Source organism: Callithrix jacchus, chromosome 8 (genome assembly GCF_049354715.1).
Source record: "Callithrix jacchus isolate 240 chromosome 8, calJac240_pri, whole genome shotgun sequence".
Lineage (NCBI taxonomy): Eukaryota > Metazoa > Chordata > Mammalia > Primates > Cebidae > Callithrix > Callithrix jacchus.
In genome coordinates, this window is record NC_133509.1 from 21646799 (window position 1) to 21668939 (window position 22141).

At 50.8% G+C, this 22141-nt stretch overlaps 1 protein-coding gene and 1 pseudogene across 2 annotated transcripts; one reads left to right on the forward strand and one right to left on the reverse strand.

Moving 5' to 3' along the window:
• Positions 1-8912: 8912 nt before the first annotated feature.
• On the reverse strand, positions 8913-17709 carry LOC100398265 (golgin subfamily A member 2-like). 2 transcript variants are annotated; one of them, XM_035261854.3, is made up of 12 exons: positions 17543-17709; positions 15489-15608; positions 14833-14892; positions 13548-13634; positions 13334-13441; positions 13055-13142; positions 12544-12683; positions 11121-11339; positions 10934-11036; positions 10753-10853; positions 10525-10654; positions 8913-10438 (listed from the first exon to the last, which is right to left on the reverse strand). In XM_035261854.3, the coding sequence occupies exons 1-12, from the start codon at positions 17645-17647 to the stop codon at positions 10239-10241; spliced, it is 1461 nt and encodes a 486-aa protein (XP_035117745.2). In that variant the 5' UTR covers positions 17648-17709; the 3' UTR covers positions 8913-10238. The 2 variants fall into 2 exon arrangements, with proteins under 2 accessions (XP_035117745.2, XP_035117746.2); XM_035261855.3 differs by lacking the exon at positions 14833-14892.
• On the forward strand, positions 13958-14658 carry LOC144577520 (uncharacterized; annotated as a pseudogene).
• Positions 17710-22141: the final 4432 nt, after the last annotated feature.

Below are 22141 nucleotides of genomic sequence, written 5' to 3' on the forward strand. Positions count from 1 at the left end.
GATAAAATGGCACAGACCTAGGCACGTGATATTGTTGGATCGTGTTCTACACTTACACAAAATAGAACCTTTGGAGGAAACTGAGTGACGAGTACTTGAACCCTCTATGTACCGTCTTTGAAATTTCCTCTGAATCTGGATTTCCAAATAAAAGGTTAATATTTTTAAAGGTGCCTTAGAGAAAAACATGAATAATATTGATTGCACGCAGGTCTGGCGACACCTTTGGCACACTGAATGGCATCTCTAATCCGTGCCTTGCACGATTGCCCCTGGCCAGGCCCTGTCCTGGGCTAGGGCGTCCGCTGGAAGATAGGACTGCAGACTCTCTCCTGCTTGGCTTTGAGGTAGATGGGAGGCCTCCTCGCTGGGAGGCCGGACACACCCACCTCTGTACTCAGCACCTGACTCGCACCCGACTCTGTGGCACGGCTCCCCTGGAAGGCTCTGGCTGATGCAACCCTGGCCGGCTCTCGCACGGGAAAACCCGACCAGCAACCCACCAACTAATGGCGGCCCGTTCCGTCCCAATCCCGCTTCCCTGGAGCCAATCGGAGCACGCAGCTATTTCTAGTTGCTCACAGCCATAAAAACCCCACCCTGCCCCAGGAAGTCAGCGTGACTTCTCTGGCCCCCTTTCCCCGGACCCTAGAACCTCGCCCAGGAGCCAATTAAATTTCTTTATTTCAATAACTGGCCTCAGTTGCCTCATTCAAACCTTACAGTAGAGATGCCAGATACAATATAGGCCGCCCAGTGAAATTTAGATTCCGATAACAAATGGATAATTTTTTAGTAAGTATGTACCATGCGTGTTTAGGACATACTTACGCTAAACATTATTTCTCAATTCTTTCTTCATCGCAGGTGTTGATATTTCAATGCTTTCATGTGTGTATATAGTTACTTTAAAGCCACTACTTTAATGGAAACAACACACCAAAGCCTGTAGGGTACAACGAAAGCAGTATAAGACGGAAGTTTATGGCCATAGACACCTGCTTTTCAAAGGTAGATACACAACCTAACAGTACATAGTAAAGAACTAGAACAGCAAGAGCGAACCAAGCCCAAAATTAGTAGAAGAATAAAGAGCAGAGCAGAAATAAATGGAATTGGAATGAAGAAAACAATTCAAAGCATCAACGAAATACAAAGTTTGTTTTTGGAAAAGATAAACAACACTGACAAACGTTTAGCGTAAGACTAAGAAAGACACAGGGCAGACCCAAGTAAATAAAATGAAAGGTGAAAAAGGAAACTTTACAAGTGATACCGCAAAAATTCAAAGGAGCTCTGGTGGCTGTTATAAGCAACAATATGCAACGAAATTGGAAAACTTATAAAAATTGATAAATTTCTAGACCATTTAAAATGGTCTAGATCAATTTAAACCTACCAGGATTGAACCACGATGAAATCCAAAACCTGAACAGACCAATGACAAATAATGAGATCGAAGCGCTATAAAAAGCCTCCCAGCAAAGAAAAGCCTGGGACCTGATGGCTTCTCTGCTGAATTCTACCAAGTATTTAAAGAACGAACATCAATTTTACCCAGACTATGCCAAAAATAGACAAGGATGGAACACTTCCAAACTCATTCTACAAGGCTAGTATTACCCTGATACCAAAACCAAAGACACATCCAAAAATCAAAACTACAGACCAAAATCATTGATGAATATTGATGCAGAAATCCTCAACAAAATATTAGCAAATTGAATTCAACCACACATTCAAGTTGGGGTGCACTGTCCCAGCTTCACTCCACCCTTCCCCGTTTCCTCTCTGTGCCTGTCTACATCGGCTGTGCCCCCTGGTGGCAGTGGCAGTGGCAATATTGGTGTGTGGGCCTCCCAGGACAAGGGTAAAGCGACTGTGCCCTTCTCTTGCCTCCTGCCAGGTATCTGCAGCCTGGCAGCAGCCCCAGCCAGGTCTTCAAGCAAGGGACCTGGAGATGTTCTTTTCCAATTTCTGGATTGAGAAAATGAGGCAAATTCTAGGCATTAGAGTCAGAATTAGGCGAGGCTGAATCAGGGGAGTCTGGGGTCCTGAGAGGAGAGACCTGGATCCCTCTGGAGCGTGTGGGGAGCTGGGTGTGTGTTCAGGCCAGTTGCTTCTCTCTGTGTCTCAGTGTTCCAGGTACCCTTGCAGGGGCTGAGATCCTGGGGACTCCTGGAGCCTGGCTGCATGGCCTGGCCACCCTGATGCCCTTGTGTTCTCCATGACAGGCCAGCAAGGCCGAGGAGAAGGCTCCAACAGCTTCGTGTGTTCCATGGACCCACAACTGGAGCAGTAAATGGAGACCACCCAGAACCCGGTGAACTCCTATATGGCCATTGTCAACAAGACGGTGTGGGACCTCATGGTTGGTCTCATTCCCAAGACCACCGTGCACCTCAAGATCAAAACGTGCATGCACCGCCTCATGGGGGCAGGGGGCTCCTGTAGGACTGGAGACCCAGGTGGCCATGTTGGCCTGCGGGAGATGCCAACCAGCCCTATGGGACCAGGTCCAGGGAGGGAGGCATGGTCTAGACCAGAGCTGTCCTATAGAAATGTAGCATGGGACTGTGCACAGTGGCCCATGCCTGTAATCCCAGCGCTATGGGAGGCCAAGGCAGGAGGATCGCTTGAGCCCAGGAGTTTGCGACTAGCTTGGGCAACATAGTGAGATTTGGTATCTACACAAAAATGTTAAAAACAGCTGGGCTTGGTGATGGCACATTGCTGTAGTCCTAGCTACTCAACAGGTTGACTTTGGAGGATCACTTTGAGCCCAGGAGGCTGAGGCTGCAATGAGCAGTGATCTCACCCACTGTACTCCAGTCTGGAAACAGAGCCAGATCCTATCTCCACAAAAAACTTTAGAACACTGAAGAGCCAGGTGTCCTGGTGGCATGATAGGTCCTAGGTCCCTGCCAGATCTATAACCTTGGACAGGTGACTTCTCCTCTGGCCCTCACTGTCCCCCTCTGAGTGAGAAAAGGCAGTGCGAGGCAGATCTTCGACTCCAAGCAGTGGAGAAGCCACGTCTGAAAGCCATACCTGGAGCTCAAAGTCCAGCACACAGTCCCAGCAGGTCCCAGGGGGCGGCCAGGCATCAGGTCCAAACTTCGGTCCCTCTTTGCCCACTCTCAGACCAAGGAGTTCATCTTCTCAGAGCTACTGGCCAACCTGTACTTGCAAGAGGGCCAGAAAAGCTGATAGAGGAGCCTGCAGAGCAGGCACAGTGGCGAGTTGAGATGCTGTGCATGCACCACGTGCTGAGGGAGCCTCATCGGTGACATCAACACCACCACTGTCAACACGCCCATGGGGGCCCATGGAAGACTCCTGGCTGCAGCTGCAGAACGTCCCAGCTGGAGGCAGGTACCAGGCCAGCCCCCATGGCCTTAAAGCCCCCAGCCTTCATGGCTGAGCCTGGGTGGGGGTTCTTGGAACAGGCTCCATGCCCAAGGTGGCAGACGTGGGTGCTCTCTGGAGCTATCAGAGAGGGCAGAGATCTCATGGTGTATGGGTAGGGTCTGGGAGCTTGAAGGGGTTTGTGTGTGTGTGCGAGGCTGGACTCTGAGGCAGCCAGAGGCCTAGGAACGTCGTCCTGGGCCCGCTGTACCTGTCCTGCAGTGTGAGTCATGCTGCCAGCCAGGGCATCCAGCTCCCAGCCTGGGAGTGCCGAGAGCCAAATCCATTGCAGAGCAGGAGTGACAGAGTCTCACCTCCTCTATCTGTTGGCAATCCAGTGGTGATCTAGGATAAAAGCCTGAGAGTCCCATATACACGGTCATCCCACCACACACCTCACAGGCCAGGCAGGACACACAGCCTCCTCCCCTCCCTCCCAGGTACCATCATAGCTGCTAGTGTGTGATTGAAGCTGCTAGTGTGCCCCCACTAAAGCACTACCACCAGCGAACAGGCTCACCGCCTATGCTATTCAGCCAAGGGACCACAGTGCCTGCTGGCTTGGCTGAGCTCTGCCCAGTAAGTCCAGCTACCCCCAATCTACCTATCCCCCCACATCCCCACCCACCGCCACAGGCTCTCTCTCATCTGCTTTTCCCCGAAGGAAGAGCCCAGCCTCACCTATGAGACCTGCAGCCCCCCAAACAGCTGAGGCTCCCCACTTACACTTATAAGTCTATGACTAGTGGCATCCGGCTGCCTGCCCTCCCTGTCTCCCCAGGGTCCATCCCTTCAGAGGGTCCTGGGCTTTCTGATCCCCCAGAAGGCCCTCGGGTGCTCCCTCCAGCCATCCAGGCCTTTCAGCTTCACCCTCCTGTTTCAGGCAATGTTCCTTCTCAATCAGGTCTGGTGGCTGTTGTGTGGGGCTCCCCAAGGTGAGGGGTGGCCCGGGGCCAGTGGGTTAGAAGACAGGGTGACCAGGGAAGAGGGCAGCCCAAGGGTGGTGAACATGGGTCTAAATTGTGGGTGCACTGCCTGGGTGCCGTGGGAGAGGCCAGTGTGTTTGGATGGGGAGGGCCACCGCAGCCCCCGGGCACTACCTGTGAAGCTCCGGCTCCTTCCTCCTTCTTCCTTCCCTTTCCCTTCCAGCCCCTTTCCAGGAACCTTGCCACACCTGCACCTGCGCCCTCCCCTGCCCAGCCCTACCCTAGCTGCTGCAGCGCCCCTGCTCTGCGCTTACCTCACCAGCTCTCTCCTAGCTTTTCTCTCTCCTGTTTCCCCTCTGTTTTCTCTGCAACTGCCAGCCGATTGGGACACGGAAGTCCATCCCATCCTGAGAGCCCCAGGTCCCCCTTCGACCTCTACACAGATCCCCCCTCCTGTCGGAGACCTCCCTTTCCAAGCCTGCCTGGGCGGCTGTTCTGTGACTCCCCCAGCCCCAAAGCCAGCCCCCTTCATCTGTGACTTAGTCTTTTGTAGCAGTGAGGTGACATATCCAGGTGTGACCGTCCCCCTCTGTGGCACGCCCCTGCCCTGTTCTAGAAGTATCTATAAACACTCACATATATATACACACCTACATATCGCTGACTGCCTCGCCTCTGGCACTGGGAGTCAGTCACCGGGCTGTCCTTGTGGAGTCTTGTGGCCCAACAAGAGAAAGCTGTCCCCTGACATTGCCCCTCCAAAGTGCACCACCTCCAGTGAGCCTCCCTGTTGCCCAGGCCCCGCCATCCCTCCCACCTCTGCTAAGCATGGAGGTGCTGTGCAGGCAGCTCTGTGGCCTGACAGTCTCTACCAGTCCTGCTGTCCCTCCGCGGAGAGTCAAACCCATTTCTGGATGACGGGGAATATGTCCTCCGTGGAGCTCATGGGAGGGGAAAGGCCAAGCCATTTCTGGGGTGCTGTTGGGAGCCGTGAAAAGGCCCCACCCTTTCCAAGGGGCACTGTTCCTGGAAAGCCCCTGGGGCTTAACTGGTCTTATCCTGTGAAGCCGGCTCTGGCCACTAGGGGACAGAGCCATGAACTCAGCCTGGAGGGAGCCTGCCCGGCAGCTGGCACTCTGGAGGGACAGACAGAACAGGCCACCAGGCACGGAGAGGACAGGGAGGCCGGAAATGGAAGAAAGACACGTGAAGTGGATGCAAGTCAGTGCCCTTGGGTGCTGGTACCTGCCTTCCTGGCCACCACTAGATCAGGCTTCAGAGCCTGCTGGCTGTCAGGGCCGGACGTGCCATGGCAGTCCCCAGGAAATCTCCCAGGTGTCACCGCGCAGCACACAGGTAACAAGCCTGGAAGGTTCCCAACAGGCCAGCTGGACATGCTCAGACACTCTGGGGCTCCTCGTTCAGTGGCACAAACTCCAGGACCCAGTGAGGGAAATGGAAATACACCAGGCCGAGCAGTGTGACTACATCCATTTATTCCAAAATAAAAAGCAAAATAAACAGGAGTTGCATCACCAGGGAGCCACGGCCCCATCCCCACCTCCTTCCTCTGTCCTCTGCTATCAATAAATAAGTTTCCCAGCCGCAAATAATTATTAAATCCTCCTCCATGTGCCAGCTCCAACCTCTGCCAGGTATGATACAAGGGGCACCACAAACCCCTAAAATATACAACATCTTACACAGATGCAATATGTACACTGAAGAAGGGAGGATTCCCCAGCAGCCTGTGCCCTTGCCTGGTCCACAGTTAGTGCCACTGTCCTGCCTCAGTTGCCTCTCTGAATAAGATGGGAGCCCCCTGAGGGAAAAGTTCCTTTGGTGAGAGGAAGGAGGCCATCAGGCCTTCTCCAAACCAACCAACAACCATTATCATCCAGAGATTTAAGGACTCAGCCCTGGTCAAGGTGGCAAAGGGTCTGTTTGTCTCCCCCCATTAGACAGGGGTCTTGTCTTGCTACACTAATAATAAAGGGGTGACTGGGAAGGGGTTGGAGGGACATGGTGGGGTCGGAGACTCCAGCCACTGTTCTCCAGGCCTTGCTGACAGGGGCCTGCTTTTATTTATTTTTATTTCTATCCCCATGATGATTTTTAAAATCTCATAACTTCCTTTTCATAAATTTTATACTTTTCCTAAAATTTTTCTACTTTTTATCCACAAATTTTTTTGCCACAACTTTTCCACATTTTTTATCTGATGATTTTTTTATCTCGTAACTTTTAATCCCATAACGTTTAGTAGTTTGTGTTCTTTTAATAAACACACTTGCATAGTTATATTACAATTTTGTAAAAATAAAAACAGATTATCTCATGCCAAGTGTGCCCAGCGTTTGCAGTCTCAATACCTTTAATACCATAGCTGTCAAGATGCACAAAATTTTAAGGCAAAAACAGCGCTTTGCAGCAACTGAACAATTTATTACATCACAGGAGCATCACAGCAGCAGTCAGTATTGCCGCTTTAGACAAAAGGCTCAGGATTTCCATCTTACATTCTGTTCACAGGAGTTCATACAGTGGTAAAAGTCATTCTTAGGAAACTTGGCAACTAAAGCTTTGGACTGGAATTGGCATTTCTTCACTTTTCCTTCCCCCTATTTCTTCTAAACTGCAATATTCATATTTTTAAATGTTTTAAGTAATTTCAAAACATTGAGACCAGTTATTTTTTTAATAGTTATTTTAAAATAACTCTTTAAGATAAAGTTTTAGAGAAACTATATTGTGAACAGGATAGGACTGATTTATATTTTCAAATTTTCTAAAAATCAGCTTTGGTTTTAGAACTGAGTTTTATTCATTTCTGGAAAACCTATCAGGTTTAATAAAATCCTTTAAAAATGATTATCATATATTGCAGTCTTTAAACAGGTATTTTGATTCTTCCTACAGAAATTCAAATTTGGTCAGTTGAACACACATTTTAAAATTCTGTGTTTTTGATGAACGCTAACCTTCTGATGTTGCCTTCTAAGCCAATTGAAAGCTGCCTTCTACTGAATGAGGAAGAGAACAGACACTTGGCTGAATGAAGTACTGCAGGAGACTCACGTGCACTTTGAAGAAAGACTTAAGTCACTGTCATGTGATTTCCGTTCTTTTAGATTTGTCTTAAATAGATGACAAAATGCCTACTCAGAGTGATATTTCGGTTAATATAGTAAATGTATTTTCCTGACTGCCATTCAGCTTAAACATGCCTGTATGGGATTTACTCCACAGGTACCTGATGAACATTATCATCAGATTGGGTACAGATGCTAAACACTATCTGAAGGTCATTCCTAGTCATTTGTTTTTCTTAGGGTAAAAGTGAAGTGATTTGAACTATCAAAATCCCTTTGAAATAATTTATCAATGTATTAGATAAACCCAGTTTCAGAATGATTAAGAAAAACTGTTAGACCAAATAATGTGGCTGATTAACAGTGGTACGATTTCTAGCCTGAGGGCTGAAAATGGACTTAGAGTAACTGTCTTTAAACTGAACTCAAAGAATGCAAAAGCGGCAAGTTCAGAAATAAAAAAACAGAATTTTAAGTCCATTTTAAGCCCCCCGGCTAGAAATCATACCACTGTTAATTAGCCGCATTATTTGGTCTAACGTTTCTCCTTGATCGTTCTGAAACTGGGTTTATCTGATACATTGATAAATCCCTACAATTTGGAAGAGTCAGTTCAAATCACCAGGACCCAATATTTGCACTCTTTCAGGGAATGCAGGCAAATGTGTTATTCCATCTGTCAAATTGTATGAGTGCTCTCCTATTGATGTCATATTTATGAAAGTATCATGAAGATACCAAATGCTAAACGTGGAGATGGTCAGTAATTAGGAATCTCCCCTTCAGGGAGCACACATGCATATCTCCCTCCATCCTAACAATGGGAGGTATTTTGGTACACGAACATTAGAACTTCATGAAGTTTCAACTGTTGATTCTGTCCCAAGCATCATAAAGTTATGATTTATGCAATGTCTGACTGAAAGAATTCATTCATAATGCAGAGACACATTAACATAAATCTTGAACAAAATGTGCCTCTAACTGAGACTAAAAGGTATAAAAACATATTTTTCTCTTGGTAAAGAACTTGCTGAGGAAATAGAACTCTGTGATTGTTAGACACTTTTCCTGATAATACATTGACATTCACAAACAGTAGATGGCACTGCAGGCTATAAACATTTTACGTTGCATAAACTTCTCTTTGATTGTCAAATATAGTACAATTCTGTCTACTGAAACTCTTATTTTTCAGCCAAGTACTCTCACATATATTAGTTTATAATAACGTTTGTGATTAGTATTTTTTTGTTTGTGATGATTGCTTAAAGTCCTTTTCGTTGAAGAAAAACAAGGCAATTCCTATGTCAGAGTAACCAAGGTGGTTGAAGAATAGGTATTAGCCAGAGAAGTCTGGACGGTCAAGTCAGTCTCGCCTCAAAGAAGCTCCGTGAACACAGAGGGACGCCGGGTGTCACACGGCTTTCCTGCACTCTAGTTCATTCTTGACTACACCCTGTGTGCCTGTTCCAGGGACATTTAAACTTTTTTAAATTTTTTATTAAAATTTTTATTTTTTTTCTGGACATTTAAACTCTGAAAGGATTTTGTTGTTGTTGGAGATGTTTTATGAAAACAGACATTTTATCAGCAACTTGCTATGTGAACTGTAATCAATAGCAATTTTTAAAACTGTGAAATGATACAAAGGATAATCTCATCCGTGGTCTTTTTCTGTGTGCAAGGCACTCACTATACCAAGTGTCCTAAAACATTAACTGTTCAGTCATCAATATTTAGTGCCTATCCATTCTAAGATACAAATTTCCATTCCTGTATATAATATATATGTATATATATATAAATTACACTTTATCTTAAAGGATTTCTTATGACCTTTACTAAATACATTAAGAAGAATGCCAACCAGTGCCCTTTTGTGTACTGAGACTTAGAGTCAGGGGATTAAAACAGGTAACATGATCTCTGACTTTACAATGTATTATAGATGTAAATGCTCTAAGCTAGGAAAGGTTTTCCACAACCACCATCAAAGATGGGAGCCTTTTATTCCTCAGAAATCATCTCTTTGTAGGTCATAAAAAAGAGTACAGCTGCTGCAGCTCATCATGCAGTATCTTCATGAGCCCAGAGCACAGAAAAACCCTAAAAGAACTACCATAGCGCAGCGCTCATTCTTGGCATGGGAACCAATGAACTACTCTATTCTGCACATACCAGCCAGAGCAGGCTGCTTTCCTCTTCTGTGAGATTTTAAAAGCTCCCCAAAATGTTATTACTCCCATTTGCAATACACAGAACATGGAAGAAAAGCTGTTTCCGGTTCTCGGCCTTTCAACAACTCTAAATGTCAGTACCCACAGTAGCACCTTACAAAGAAATAAACAGTGTGCACGTGAGGGAAAAGCACATATTGAGCTAATTAAGAGCTCACTGTAAATAGGATTTGATCAAATATCATAGCAGAACATAAGCAAATTGTATCTGAATTCCATAATGAATACACATGCTTCAATAACATTAAATAACCATGGCAGCCTATTCCAAACTAGCGAGGATAGTTTTGTGCCAATAGTGGGTCTTTGTGTGTTTGAACTCCCACCACATAAGGGCAAACTCGATAGGCATGCTAATGACCTATGATTATCAAATTAAAAATGAAAAATTCTAAAAAATGCCAAAGTGAACATCAGTGAAAGCTACAGGAAGACCCACTCTCCTTTAACTTTTTACAAATAAACTATAGATTAGAAACACAAATCATCCTAAGTGGCTCTAACATTCAAATGAAGTAAACGTGAAGACTAACCCTATAACTTTGTTTGTTTGTAAACTTCTGGGCCAGCTCTTAGCTGATCGTGATGTTTACCTGCTCCTTCGCCCACAGCCTGGTAAAAGCATGGCGTGGAGGGACTGCTGCCCAAGGGTCGGTGTTGCTGGCTGTCCTGCAGCTCACAAAGCCATGTGCCATCTGCTGTGCAGTGGGGTTGTGGTGTACCCCCCCTCCTGCAGGCTGCAGGCTGTCAGTGAGGATCACTTCACAAAGTTCTTTGGAGAGAGGGAGGCAGGGATATGAGTGCAGTGCCAGCCTCCCCTGCTCCTGCCTGCCCACCCCGCCTGAGGGCTCTACTCACCATCCTTGTCAGCAGCACCAGGCTCCTGGGGGGCTGGGGCCCCTGGAGTGGGCTCATTAGCAGGGTGCTGGACGACCTCATGGTCGATCATAAGCTGCATCACTGGCCCCTGCAGCTCCAGCAGCTTTACCTGGAGATAGGGGTGCTCAGCTGCCATGCTGGTGCCGGCACCCATGCTCACGCCCACCCTTATCCCCCTCACCCCTGCAGAGATGCTGTACACCTTACCTTCATCCCCTCCTCGGCCTGCGACAGCATGCTAACATCGTTCTTCTGGTGCTGGGTTTTGGCCACTGCCCTCTGACGGTCATTTGGTTTGATGGACTTTCCTGTGGGAGGACAGGCTCAGACACTGGGGCCCCTCCCACCACCCTGCAGCTCCCCCTGCCCTGCCTGGCCTCCTGCTCACTTATCATGTCTCTCTCTCCAGAGAGCTGAATGAATCCGAGCTCTAGTTTTTCCACCTGCTCCTTCAGGTATGAATTCTCCTTCAAAATGTCCATGAAGTCTCTCTGGAGCCGAAATAATGGGGTCACATCTTGGGAGCAATCTGCCCCCTTCCCCACCCTTCTTGGCCCCTGCCAGGAGTCACTCACCTGCAGCTGGTCAAGAGCTGCCTGCAGGGCCCGCTGGGTCTCCCCACACCCAGACTCGCTCCCAGTCCCTGTGGCTGTGGCCGCTGCCTCTGGCTCCTTCAGGGCCGAGGCCCCCAGCTGAGCCTGGTGCTGGCAGCACACCTGTTGTTTCTGGAGCTGCTCACAGAGCCGTGCCTGCTCCTCCTGGGCACTGGCTTTAGCAGCGTTCAGAAATGGCACCTGAAGGCAAGAGGTGAGGGTTCTTGTAGAGGCATACACAGGACAAATGAGGCAGGGAGGTGGAGCACAGCCCCTTCCCTTGGGGCCTCAGAGGGTGCACCTGTCAGTCACGAAGGTGTCTGACCACCGGCTCCCGGAAGGGATGAGGGTCCAGAAGAATCAGAAGGCAGGGAAACCAAGAGCATAAGGGGGTCTGGGAGGGACCACAGAGGAAGGTGGCCTGCCCACGCGCCTGGCCCCTGGCTCCAGCCCAAGAGACTGCCTCCCTTGCCTAGAACCCCGTGTCTCCTTCCACAGCCTCAAATCTCACGTCCTTCTTTCCACCATTTAAACTGTAGGCCACAGACTGCTGGAAAAGCAGAGGGAGCCAATCACCATCTGCCAAGTGTGCTACATGCCTAACGCTTTCTACGAATCATCTCATTTATTCCTCAGCACCCACGCAGGGAAAATGCTGACTTCCTTTGGAAGGTAAAGAAAGAGAGACATAGAGATGCAAAGCAGTTGAATGGTGACCAGTGGAATCAAGGTCGGAATCCAGTTTGGATCTAAGGAGACTTTAGTTTTGTTTTGTGACAGAGTGTCACTCTGTGGCCCAGGCTGGAGAGTCGTGGTGCAAACTCAGTTCACCGCAACCTCCACCTCCCTGGCTCAAGCGATGCTCATGCCTCAGCCCCCTGAGTAGCTGGGATTACTGGTGTGCACCATCACATCCAGCTTTGCTGTTTTTGTGGTTGTTGTAATTTTAGTAGAGATGAGGTTTCGCCATGTTGGCCAGGCTGATCTCAAACCCTGCCTCAGCCTCCCAAAGTGATGGGACTACAGGTGTGAGCCACCACACCCAGCATAAAGAGTCTCTCACACCACTGTTTCTTGCCCTATGACCAGGGGGCTCCATGCCTCGAGCTGGAATGATGATGTCCAGACTGGTGTCTGCCTCCCATGGCACCAGGAAGGGTGGAGGCAGGTTAGAAAAATTGTCTCCTTTCTCCCACAGCCATCAGAGCAGGGTTCTGGCTCCCAGGTGCCTTTAGAAAGCCCATTTCATGGGAGGGCTACACTCTCACATTTTACAGGTGGGAAAACAAAGGACTGGAGGGCTGGGGAGGAGGGCAGGCTCCCCAGGTGGGCAACACACCAGCTCCTCCTCTTGCTCCTGGAGCCCCTCCTGCTCAAGAAGCCTCTCCTGTTCTCTCAGCCTCACCTCCGTCTCCGAGAGCCTCATTTTTGCCTCCTGCAGTCTCTCCTGTTCCCGTGGCTCATCTCTCAGGTACTTGGTCTCAGTTTTTAGGTTTTCTTTCCAAGTCAGAGGGCCCTGTCGGTGCTTCAGGATCAGGGGTTCAGCTGAGAAAGGAAGCAGACAATAAGGGCCTCTCGATTCTAAAAAAGAAAAAACTCTTCTGGGTGCACAGCTCCTCTCAAGCTCCCCAAACCTGGCCTCACTGCTAATGATTCCTCACACCCAAATGGTAGCCAGTCTTCCAAGCCACTTTCAGATAGAGAGCACTGTGGGTGGCTGACGACGGGCACCCTCCCTCTTTCTGATGGGGACACTGAGGCCCATGGAGATGACAAGACATGCCATCTCCCAGCACAGACCTCTCTCCCTCTGCCTCAAAGCCCTTCCAGCCACCCACCTCCCTGGGGCACTCTAAGCCACCCCCACAGCCCTCTGATGCCAGTCCTGCTCCCGGGTCACGCCAGCCCCATCTTACCCAGAAGGTTTTGTAGGTGGGCAAGGCTCCCCTTCAGCTTCTCGATTTTCATTGCATCTTGACTTTTCTCCATTTTGAATATTTCAATCTGCCCAAAGAACAGCGGGAAAGGGCCCTGGAGAAGGGCTGGTGGCTGGACAGGCTACCATCTCCCTCTCCGCCCCCAGCTCCACACAGCCCAGTCCTGTGACCACCCCTGGCTGGACTAGTCTCATTTTACAGATGCCCAGAAAGATCCAGTGACCTATCTAAGGTGGGGGCTGAAGGGTCAGCTCTCACTTCTCCTGCCATTGTGAGGATTTTCTGCTGCCACTGCGCCTTCTGTGTTTTGAGTTGTTGAGCGTAAGCGTCTCTTTCTAGCTGAGCTTTCTTAAGACACTCCGTCACCTGCAGGAATGGACCCAGAAGTTAGGAAGGGCTGTCACTGTCCTCACCTGCTCCTGGCCACCTGGGCTCATCTTCCTTCCACATCCCTCCCTCTGCATAGTCTCACCTCTGCCACCTGCGCTTTTAGCAGTTCCCGCTCCTGTAGAAACTGCTGTACCTGCTGCTCAAGGACTGCTTCACGGCGGCTCGAGGGCTGGACGGGGAAGAGCGAGAAGCTTCAATCTGGAGAGCCTGGGCCATTCCACACAGTGCCCCTTAAAAGGGCTAGGGCTGGGCTTAACACACAACTCGGTCAGTAAAGATCAAGTCACGTCCAATCCCGTGGTCTGGATTTTAAAAGACCTCAGTAAAGTTGGAAGGCACAGGGAAAGAGGCCACATTACAGCTGGCTAACAGAGGCCCAGAGAGGTCACATCATATCCTATTGTTATTCCTGTCGTTACTACCGCTGTTGGAACCTTCATTGAGTGCGTCACCAGGTAGCCTGCGACAGTCCCAGTTAACCTCACAACCACCATGAGGGGCGGTTACTACCATTACCTCTATTGTGGAGATGGAAAACATGGAGTATTAGAGGTTAGGTGGTTGACTAAGATCACTTAGACAGAGCTGGGATTTGAACACCCAGGTCCATCTGATTCTCTCAGTCCATTTTTTTTTCTGCTGGGTGTGGAGGCACAGACGGGAAGGGGGAAATGAATCTTTTGCTCATATTTTGAAAGGAGGATACATTCACATAGTCCAAAACTTAGAAGGTACAGAAGGGAAGTATCTCCCAGCCACCTGTGCTCTCACCTGAGTTTTTTACAAATCCTTGCAGACATGTTTTATGTATATTATCATAGTATGTGCACACACACACACACACACACACGTTTCCTCTCTCTACACAAATGGTAACATACTAAAGCTACTCTTCTGTACCTTCACAGTCCAAGGGCCAAGTGCCCAGTCCCCCACCTAGGACTTGGCCAAGGCCACAGCCAGGTAAGGGCAGGGCGGGCATTTGGCCTCCAAACTCTGCGTCCAGTGCTGGCTCCCCATAGCGCCCTTCAATTCACCCACAGCAGCCCCAAGGGGAAACTGGAGCCCAGGATTGGCAGCGTGGAATCAGGGGACCCCACTGGACTCTTACCAATAAGTCGATGGTGTTACTCAGTTCACTAGTTGTGACTGAGCTCGAGTCCAGGGCTATTTGTACTTGGTGTGCGCTCTGAGGTGCATGCAGAGAGGAGTTGGAGGAGGATTGAGGGAGAGGTAGAGAGAACAATCACTAGGGTTGGGGTGTGTGGGGCTGTCTCGGCTGGCAGAGGGGCACCCAGCTGCCACTGTGGGAGAAGGGTGGAGGGCTGGCCTGCAGGGTCACTGTACCTCAGCTCAGGGCCTCTTACCTCTGGACCTTTCATGGTGGCACACGGTGCAGTGCCCTCCTTGTGACCACCTGCTGCTGACTACAAGAGATGAGAGTGCACATGGAGATGTTCTGTCCCCCTCAGTGTCCAAGCCTCTGACTTCCTTTCTTCCCATCAGCTGGCAGCATTTTCTGTTCTGCCTCCCTCAGACCCTTTGTCCCATAACTCCTTTGTGCCAGCTCCTCTCATGGTTCTGATCTCCCACCATCCCCCTCTGGGGCCCTTTCAGTGACTCTTAAAGGGACAGCCCGACAGCAAATGGCTGTTCTCATTGGGTTGGCTTCCCCCTTGAGACTGGGAGTGAGGAAAACCAAATAGCAAGGACCATTTCCTGGGTGTCCTGGGTGTTTACAGCAGGCCATGTACTAGGGATTAACAAAACAACAGCAATAACGAATCTCATTTCACCCTCACAAATGGAAGTCAGACAATATCACCTCTATTTCACAGATGTGAAAGGAGAGGCCCAAAAAGCTCAAGCAACTTGCCCTAAATCATATCCCTCACAGATGGAGAGGCGGGATTCAAACCCAGAATTCCTAACCAGTACCCAGAAGTTCTTCCACAACCTTAACAATTACCCTCTACTGTCCCTTGGGCCCCTTTTCCCCAGAAGCCTGGCCGCCAAGACTCACATGGCATGGTGACTGGCAACCATCAGAAGCGGATGTCTCATGGCTACTGTTGTTTCTTTTCTTTCTTCTTCTCACTCGAGATGGAGCAGCAGGACTGTTTCTTTGTTGAAATTCTTTTAACTGTGGGAAAAAGAGCAGTAATGCCCATGAGAACTACAAACCCCTAGTCACAACCTACTTTACAGTTTTTACAAATACTGTTATACACCATCTGATTTAATGCCACCAACAACTCTATAAGGTATTGTCACAATCACTTAGTGACTGAGAGGGATTGATGTCATGACAAAAAAAAAAAAGAAAAAAAGAGAGAAAGTAATACCAAAACTTAAACTCATTCCTCTGACTCCAAGCTCTAGGGTTTTGCCACGAATCAGCAACTGCCAGAGACCAAAACCACAGGCAGAGGTAGAAAAATCAACATGAAGTAGGCAGGAACTGTATGCTGTGTGGTTTATCGTCATAAAGCCTCACATGAGCACCACTGGCCGGGAGCGGTGGCTCATGCCTATAATCACAGCACTTTGGGAGGGTGGATCACAAGGTCAAGAGATCGAGACCATCCTGGTCAACAAGGTGAAACCCCCACTCTACTAAAAATACAAAAATTAGCTGGGCATGGTGGTGCGCGCCTATAGTCCCAGATACTCGGGATGATGAGGCAGGAGAATTGCTTGAACCCAGGAGGCAGAGGTTGCGGTGAGCCGAGATCGTGCCATTGCACTCCAGTCTGGGTAACAACAGCGAAACTCCGTCTCAGAAAAAAAAAAAAAAAGAAGAGCACCAGTACCTCTCACACTTTTATATCAATGTGTCCTCATGGCAGAAGGCAGCCTTTTTGTTAAATCTGGGAATTCATCAGAAGGAGGACAACCCAAGTCTTATTGAGAGAGGTCTGGTATACTCTTAGAAACCTATGTGACTGTCATCCCTAAGCACATTAATGCTTTTGCTCTCTCTAGAGACTCAAGAGAAACTGATGCTTCAGAAAGATGTCCCATGTTTATCCCGTGGCATTCAAAGTAGCCTGAGTTGCAATGATTTGAGGAAGATTCAAGCTGTCAGTTTCAATTTCCCAAGATCTGTTCCACAGAGAATGAGCAAATCTCACTCCAGAGGCCAGTGACTGAAGGGCAGTCTGGTCCCAAAACCATGGAGAATTTGAAGATGAGGTGGAGAACTCAGAAAGTAACATGAAAGTCTCTCTGGAGAGTAGAAGCCTGAGAGAAAACCAAACCAAACCCATTCTCCCATTGCCACCCAGAGACACTGTCAATGTTTTGAGCTCACGAGGGAAGTGTAGGCTTTTCACACTGTCAAGGTCTATGTTAAAGGAGTGGGTAGCCTGAAACCTCTCACTCCTAGGTCCCATAGTCCACATTCCCCAACCAGCTGGAAATGTGTGCTGGGACCAGAGGAGCCAGAAATGCTATGAGAATGCTTAGGGGACTGGCGGTAAGATCAAAGGCTGGTCTTGTAGCAGGAATGATGGTTCCTAGGGGGACTGTGACATCACTACATCTCACTCCTCCTGGGGGAGGGGACCACACCCACGAGATGCCTGAGTCACTGCTCCATGATGGGGGAGGGGGATGCAGGGTTGGGACCCAGGTCCTTGGAGATGCCAGCCCAAAGAGCACAGGGAGGCCACCCTGGGGGAGGAGGAGGGGAGGGCAGAGTCTGCAGCAGGGATTCCCAGGAGTCACCAGCCCAAAGTCACCCAGAAATGACTGGTGAGGGCGGGGGCTGGGAGACCCAGGTCCTTAGAGACAGGAGCCCACAGAGCTCAGGGAGGTCAGGCTTGGGGCAGGAAAAGGTGAGGTCCAAGTAGGGAGCGGGGAGCCTCAGGGGTTACACATCCAAAGTCACCCTGGGGTGATTGGCAAGGGTAGGGGCTGGGCTCCTTGCTAAAGGGGTGGGGCTGACTGACAAGACATTGGTAGGGGGAGCCCAGAGGAACCGGGGTTAGGGGCCAACCCAGTCTGGTGTGTCTCAGAAGTGTTATGGACTCTGGCAGCGGTCTTGCTGTCGGAGGGGATCTGTGTGCATGTTACCTTTTTCCTAGCCGAGGCTATCATCTTGCGAATTTCTTCTGACATCGACATGGTGGGTGGGGGAGGGAGGTGGGGTTGGGGAGGGAGGTGGGGTTGGGGCCACATCAGCACAATTCAAAGGAGCACTGGTAAGCAGCTCCACTCCTCTACCAGGCAGCTGTGTGTCTGAGACAGAGGAGGCGTAACCAGGGCCACACTAGAATGTAGAACAGGGGCGTGGCCTTCATGCTCCAATCCCATTGGTCATGAGAAAGATGAAAGGAAAGGAGGCGTGGCTAGGCAGCTCCAGAGAGACCTGTGGCATCCCAAGGAAAGCTGCCCCTGCAACTCCTGTCCCCGCCCACTCTGAGAGGGGTGGGGCCACCCACTCGGGGAGAGCGGAAGGGCTGACTTTTGCCTTTGAACTTTTACATATACCAGAGCCTGCAGCCCAGTGTTTGGGGAAGTGACTGTATGGGGAGATGACAAGTGTGGGAAACAATCCTGCCTAGGCCAAGGCCTCATGGAGCCCAGGGTTCCCTAGGGCCAGGAGAGCACTGGAGCACACCCTGACAACCATTGGAAACCTGAAATCCACACCTGTAGATCAAGAAAGGGGTTCAGCCTCCAATGCACCTGCAGCCAGGTGAGACAGGCACAGGTGGGTGCCAAGCAGATCTCCTGCCTGAACTTCCTCTCCTACCTCCCCCAAGCAAAGGAGAAGTGACAGCTGCCCATCAGCCCATTGCCTAGATTGAAGCCAATGAATCTGGGTTTCAACAGGCAAGTGTAACTCCTGACTGTCCCAGGCCTGGCCCAAGGCAGTCATGTCTCTGGTGAGGACGTGGTAGACAGATGTGATGTTCCCAATGGCTCTATAAACCTCTTGTTGAGGATAATCAAAGAAATGGGCAAGACCATCATGCTCAGCCAAGAACCTGTCAGGTCCAGAGAGAAGTCAGTTTGGTTCCAGGCCTGGCCCTGGAAGGATGGTGGACTGGGGGCAGCCACAGTGTAGGGGAATGGATGGCCATGGGCTGCGTGGCCAAGGCTGCCAGCTCCTGCAGCACCTGTGGAACGTCAGCCCAGGCCTGGCTCTGCACTCACGCTTCTGCCTGGAGCCACAGGTGCCTGGACAGCAGCCTGAAGTACGGATGTTGGAAGGAAAGGCACTTGTGGCCACATGTGGGCACCTAAGCATGGGACAGAGGGGCATCATGCCCCAAAGAGACCATAGAGGCCAAGAACTCAAGCAGATGTAACCCCCTTGTCCTGGGTCACATCAATTAAGTCAGAGCCTGTCCTGACCCTGAAGCTGCGGCTCAGTCTAGTTGAGACTCACGAAGAGGTTAGTGCAGGGCAGGGGGCCCGGCCCAGCCTGCGACATCCAGCAAAGCTGTGTGCTGGACAAGCATCTCTGAAAATGAGTCCAGGACAAGGACAGCTGTGCCTGGGCTGGGAGTAGGGGAAATGCCCAGGGGCGGGAGGCCTGAGGACCTTTAACTAGGTGGGATGCCAGGTCAGCATGTGCAGAAGCGAAGGTGACATGGCAGCAACTGTCTGAGGCCTGGCTATAAACCTAGGGGCTGCCTTGTCTAGCCTAAACCATGCTGCTGCCCAGCCACCATCCTTCAAATGCCAGAGGCAGGGCTGGGAGGGCCCCCAGACCCCTCTTCCCTCCCACCCTAAGCTGGTTCTCATCCCTCACCAGAAGGAAACTGAAGCCTTCTATGGCTCACAGACTGCCAGGTTCTCTGTCACCTGGTGGAAGGGGTGGGAGAAGCTGAAGCTGGGTGAGGAAGAACCCAGGTACCAGAGCTAGAAGGGATTTCGGAAAGCCTTGAACAGGGCCAGGACCTCAGCTCTGCCTGGCTATGGTGACTCTGAGCCAGGCAACCCTACGATAGTCTCAGTCTGTCACGGTCTCACGGGGGATGTCAGCATTATTACCTTTGGAGTCAAAGTGGGTAATCCAGGGAAACCAGGGTTCCCAGTAGGGACCAAGACCAAAGGATGGAGGGGTCTGGCCTGTCCCAGAAGGTCAGGCTGGACGAGGGGCTGTGTGAAGCCCTGGCAGCCGAGGCCCTTGCCCTTCAGGTAACAGGCATCTGGGTCCTCGTCTAGATCCTCACATGCCATCCAGAGACCCAACCCTAGGGACAATTCCTCCCAGCTGGTAGCAGTGAGTCAATCCTGGTACTCACCCCACCAAAAGCTCTGAAATGAGGAGGTCTGTGGGTGAGGGTAAGACTCTTCAGGAGAAGGTTCTCAGTGGCAAGAAAGGTTTGAGCTGTGCCTTAGGGAAGCCAGAGGGTAGGTAACAGGCCCCCTCACAAAGCCTGCCAGGGAACACAGGAGAAACACAGGTGTAGTGGTGGGAATGTTCTGGGAGACAGCAGGCAGCCTCCCACTCACTGATGGGACCGAGTGAGGTCAGGTCCACATGCCAGAAGCTGGATTCCACACACGATGCACTTTGTTTCTTGTTTTAGAGACAGGGTCTTGCTCTGTTGCCTGGGCTGGAGTGCAGTGGTGCAATCATAGCTCACTGCAGCCTTGACCTCCTGGGTTCATGCAGTCCTCCCACCTCAGCCTCCTGAGTAGCTGGGACTACAGGTGCATGCCACCATGCCCAATTTTATTATCTGTAGAGACAGGGTCTTGCTATGTTGTCCAGGCTGCCCTCAAGTGATGTTTCCACCTCAGCCTCCCAAAACACTGGGATACTGGGACAAGCCAGCGCTCCTGGTTCTGCTGCTGTATTTTGGCTGCCTTGGTGCACAGGAGGTAAGAGCTGGGGGGCAGAATCTGCTCCTGGACCTTTCCCAGGTCTGCACCCAGACTGACCCCTGGGCTGCAGGAGGCAGGTGTGGAGAGAACGCAGCAAGCAGAGCCGGCCAGCCAGTGATGGAGACCCAGGCTGGGACTAGGAGACGGGGCTCCAACCCTCAGCCTAGTGGCCCTACCAAACTTGAAAAAAAGAAATGAATGATCTAGTCTCAGGTATTCCTCTGGAGCAACCCAAAACAGACTGATACAGCCTCCACGCTTGGTGTCCACCGGACCCGACCACTCGAGGAAAGGCTGCTCTTGCCTCTGCTGTTAACATCCAGACTACGACAGAGTTGTTCCCCTGCTCTGCCTCAGTTTAACTCTCTCAGCTGAGCAGAGTAGGGATAATTGCTTCTCATGTGGGCCACAGGACAAAACAAAGCCCTGAGTCCCACAGGAAGGCAGGTGGGCCATGTCCAAGGGAAGACATAACGGGGGAAATATTTTATGTCCTCGGGGTGGCAGAGGGATATGGAGAAGATGCCTCTTTTGTGGGCAAAAGAGAAGGGAAGATAAACAGAGAGGTGCTGGACACCTGTCTCACCCTGACCTCCCCCACCCCACCCCAGGCCCATTCCCACATAGCCCCAGCTCAGGAGGCACTGTTCTCCTTAGGGTCAGTGGGACTTCCAGGCTAAGCTGGGGAAGCTGACAGTCCAGATTCATCAGGGGCAGACGTAGTGTAAGTGATGTGCTGGACGGAAGTGGAGAGGTGACATGGGAGCCATGGTGTCAGGTCTGGGGCTGCCAACGTGGTACCTGCCCTGGCCATGAGCAGGCCACGCTACTCCACCCTGCCAGATGTGGCCTCTAATTCTAAGGCATCTGAGTTCCAGGCCAGGACTGGAGCCACACTCCCCTTGGAAACAAGGGACAGTCCGCGCAGACTTCACTGGTGCTTTGGGCAAAGGCAGCTGCACAAATGAACAGAAGGGGCCCTGCTGGAGAGTAGGAATGGGCCTGGACTACTCAGACCTGCCTCTGTGACAGGTCGGTCCCAGCCTTCCAGTCAGACCCCTGAGAAGAAAGCTCATTCAGCCAGGGAGTGGGAGGCGTGGCCTGCAGGATCCCTGGCGTCTGTAGCCCCTCCCACCCACATAAGCTCCAGAAAAAAAGATGCAGAAACAGCAGGTGTGCCTCCCAGCTGCCCGCTGCTTCCTGGTGTGGCCTCAGGGATCCCAGAAAAGTCAAGATGGGGCTGCCAGCAGCTGGGAGCAGGGGAAAAGTGGGTCCCCAGGGTGGATGCCCAGCAGGGACATGCAAGTGTGGGGAGTGCTGGGTCCTCAGGGCTGAGCCCCTTCTGTCCAGGGGGTCTTGGTGAGAGAGAGGCCTGCTGCTGAGCTCAGCCCGAAGAGTCAGGGCCTGACGACAAGTAGCCTCTCTGCTTGTGAAGACAGTCCAGGGGTCGTTATCCCTCTGCCCAGGCTTAAGCATCCAGGCTGTGGAAGGGCCAGCATTCAGAAAGAAGGGCACTGTGGGTGTGGGCTCCCTGGCAGTCAGGGGCCTTGGTGGACAGAGCCCCCTATGACGGTGAAAGCCCCGTTCTCACTCGACAGCAATGCTGTGAGAAGAGTTGTAGAGATTTGGGGTGTGGTCCCTCCCCACCCCCACCCTTGGGACACTCTGAAAGCCCCGTTCTCACTCGACAGCAATGCTGTGAGAAGAGTTGTAGAGATTTGGGGTGTGGTCCCTCCCCACCCCCACCCTTGGGACACTCTGGGTTAATTAAGTGCTGACTTTGGTCTCGTCTTCCCCACACACTCCTTGGGGCCTGCTGGGTCCCCACCC

What these genes read in the sequence shown, in the direction of transcription:
- LOC100398265 (XM_035261854.3), bottom strand. Translation starts at nt 17,647, where the DNA reads ATGTGGCCCCAACCCCACCTCCCTCCCCAACCCCACCTCCCTCCCCCA. An exon ending in TCCTCACAATGGCAGGAGAA is followed by an intron (nt 13,143 to 13,333) that starts GTGAGAGCTGAC and finishes TTCTTTGGGCAG; the next exon opens with ATTGAAATATTCAAAATGGA. An exon ending in CAGCTCTTGACCAGCTGCAG is followed by an intron (nt 11,037 to 11,120) that starts GTGAGTGACTCC and finishes TTTCGGCTCCAG; the next exon opens with AGAGACTTCATGGACATTTT.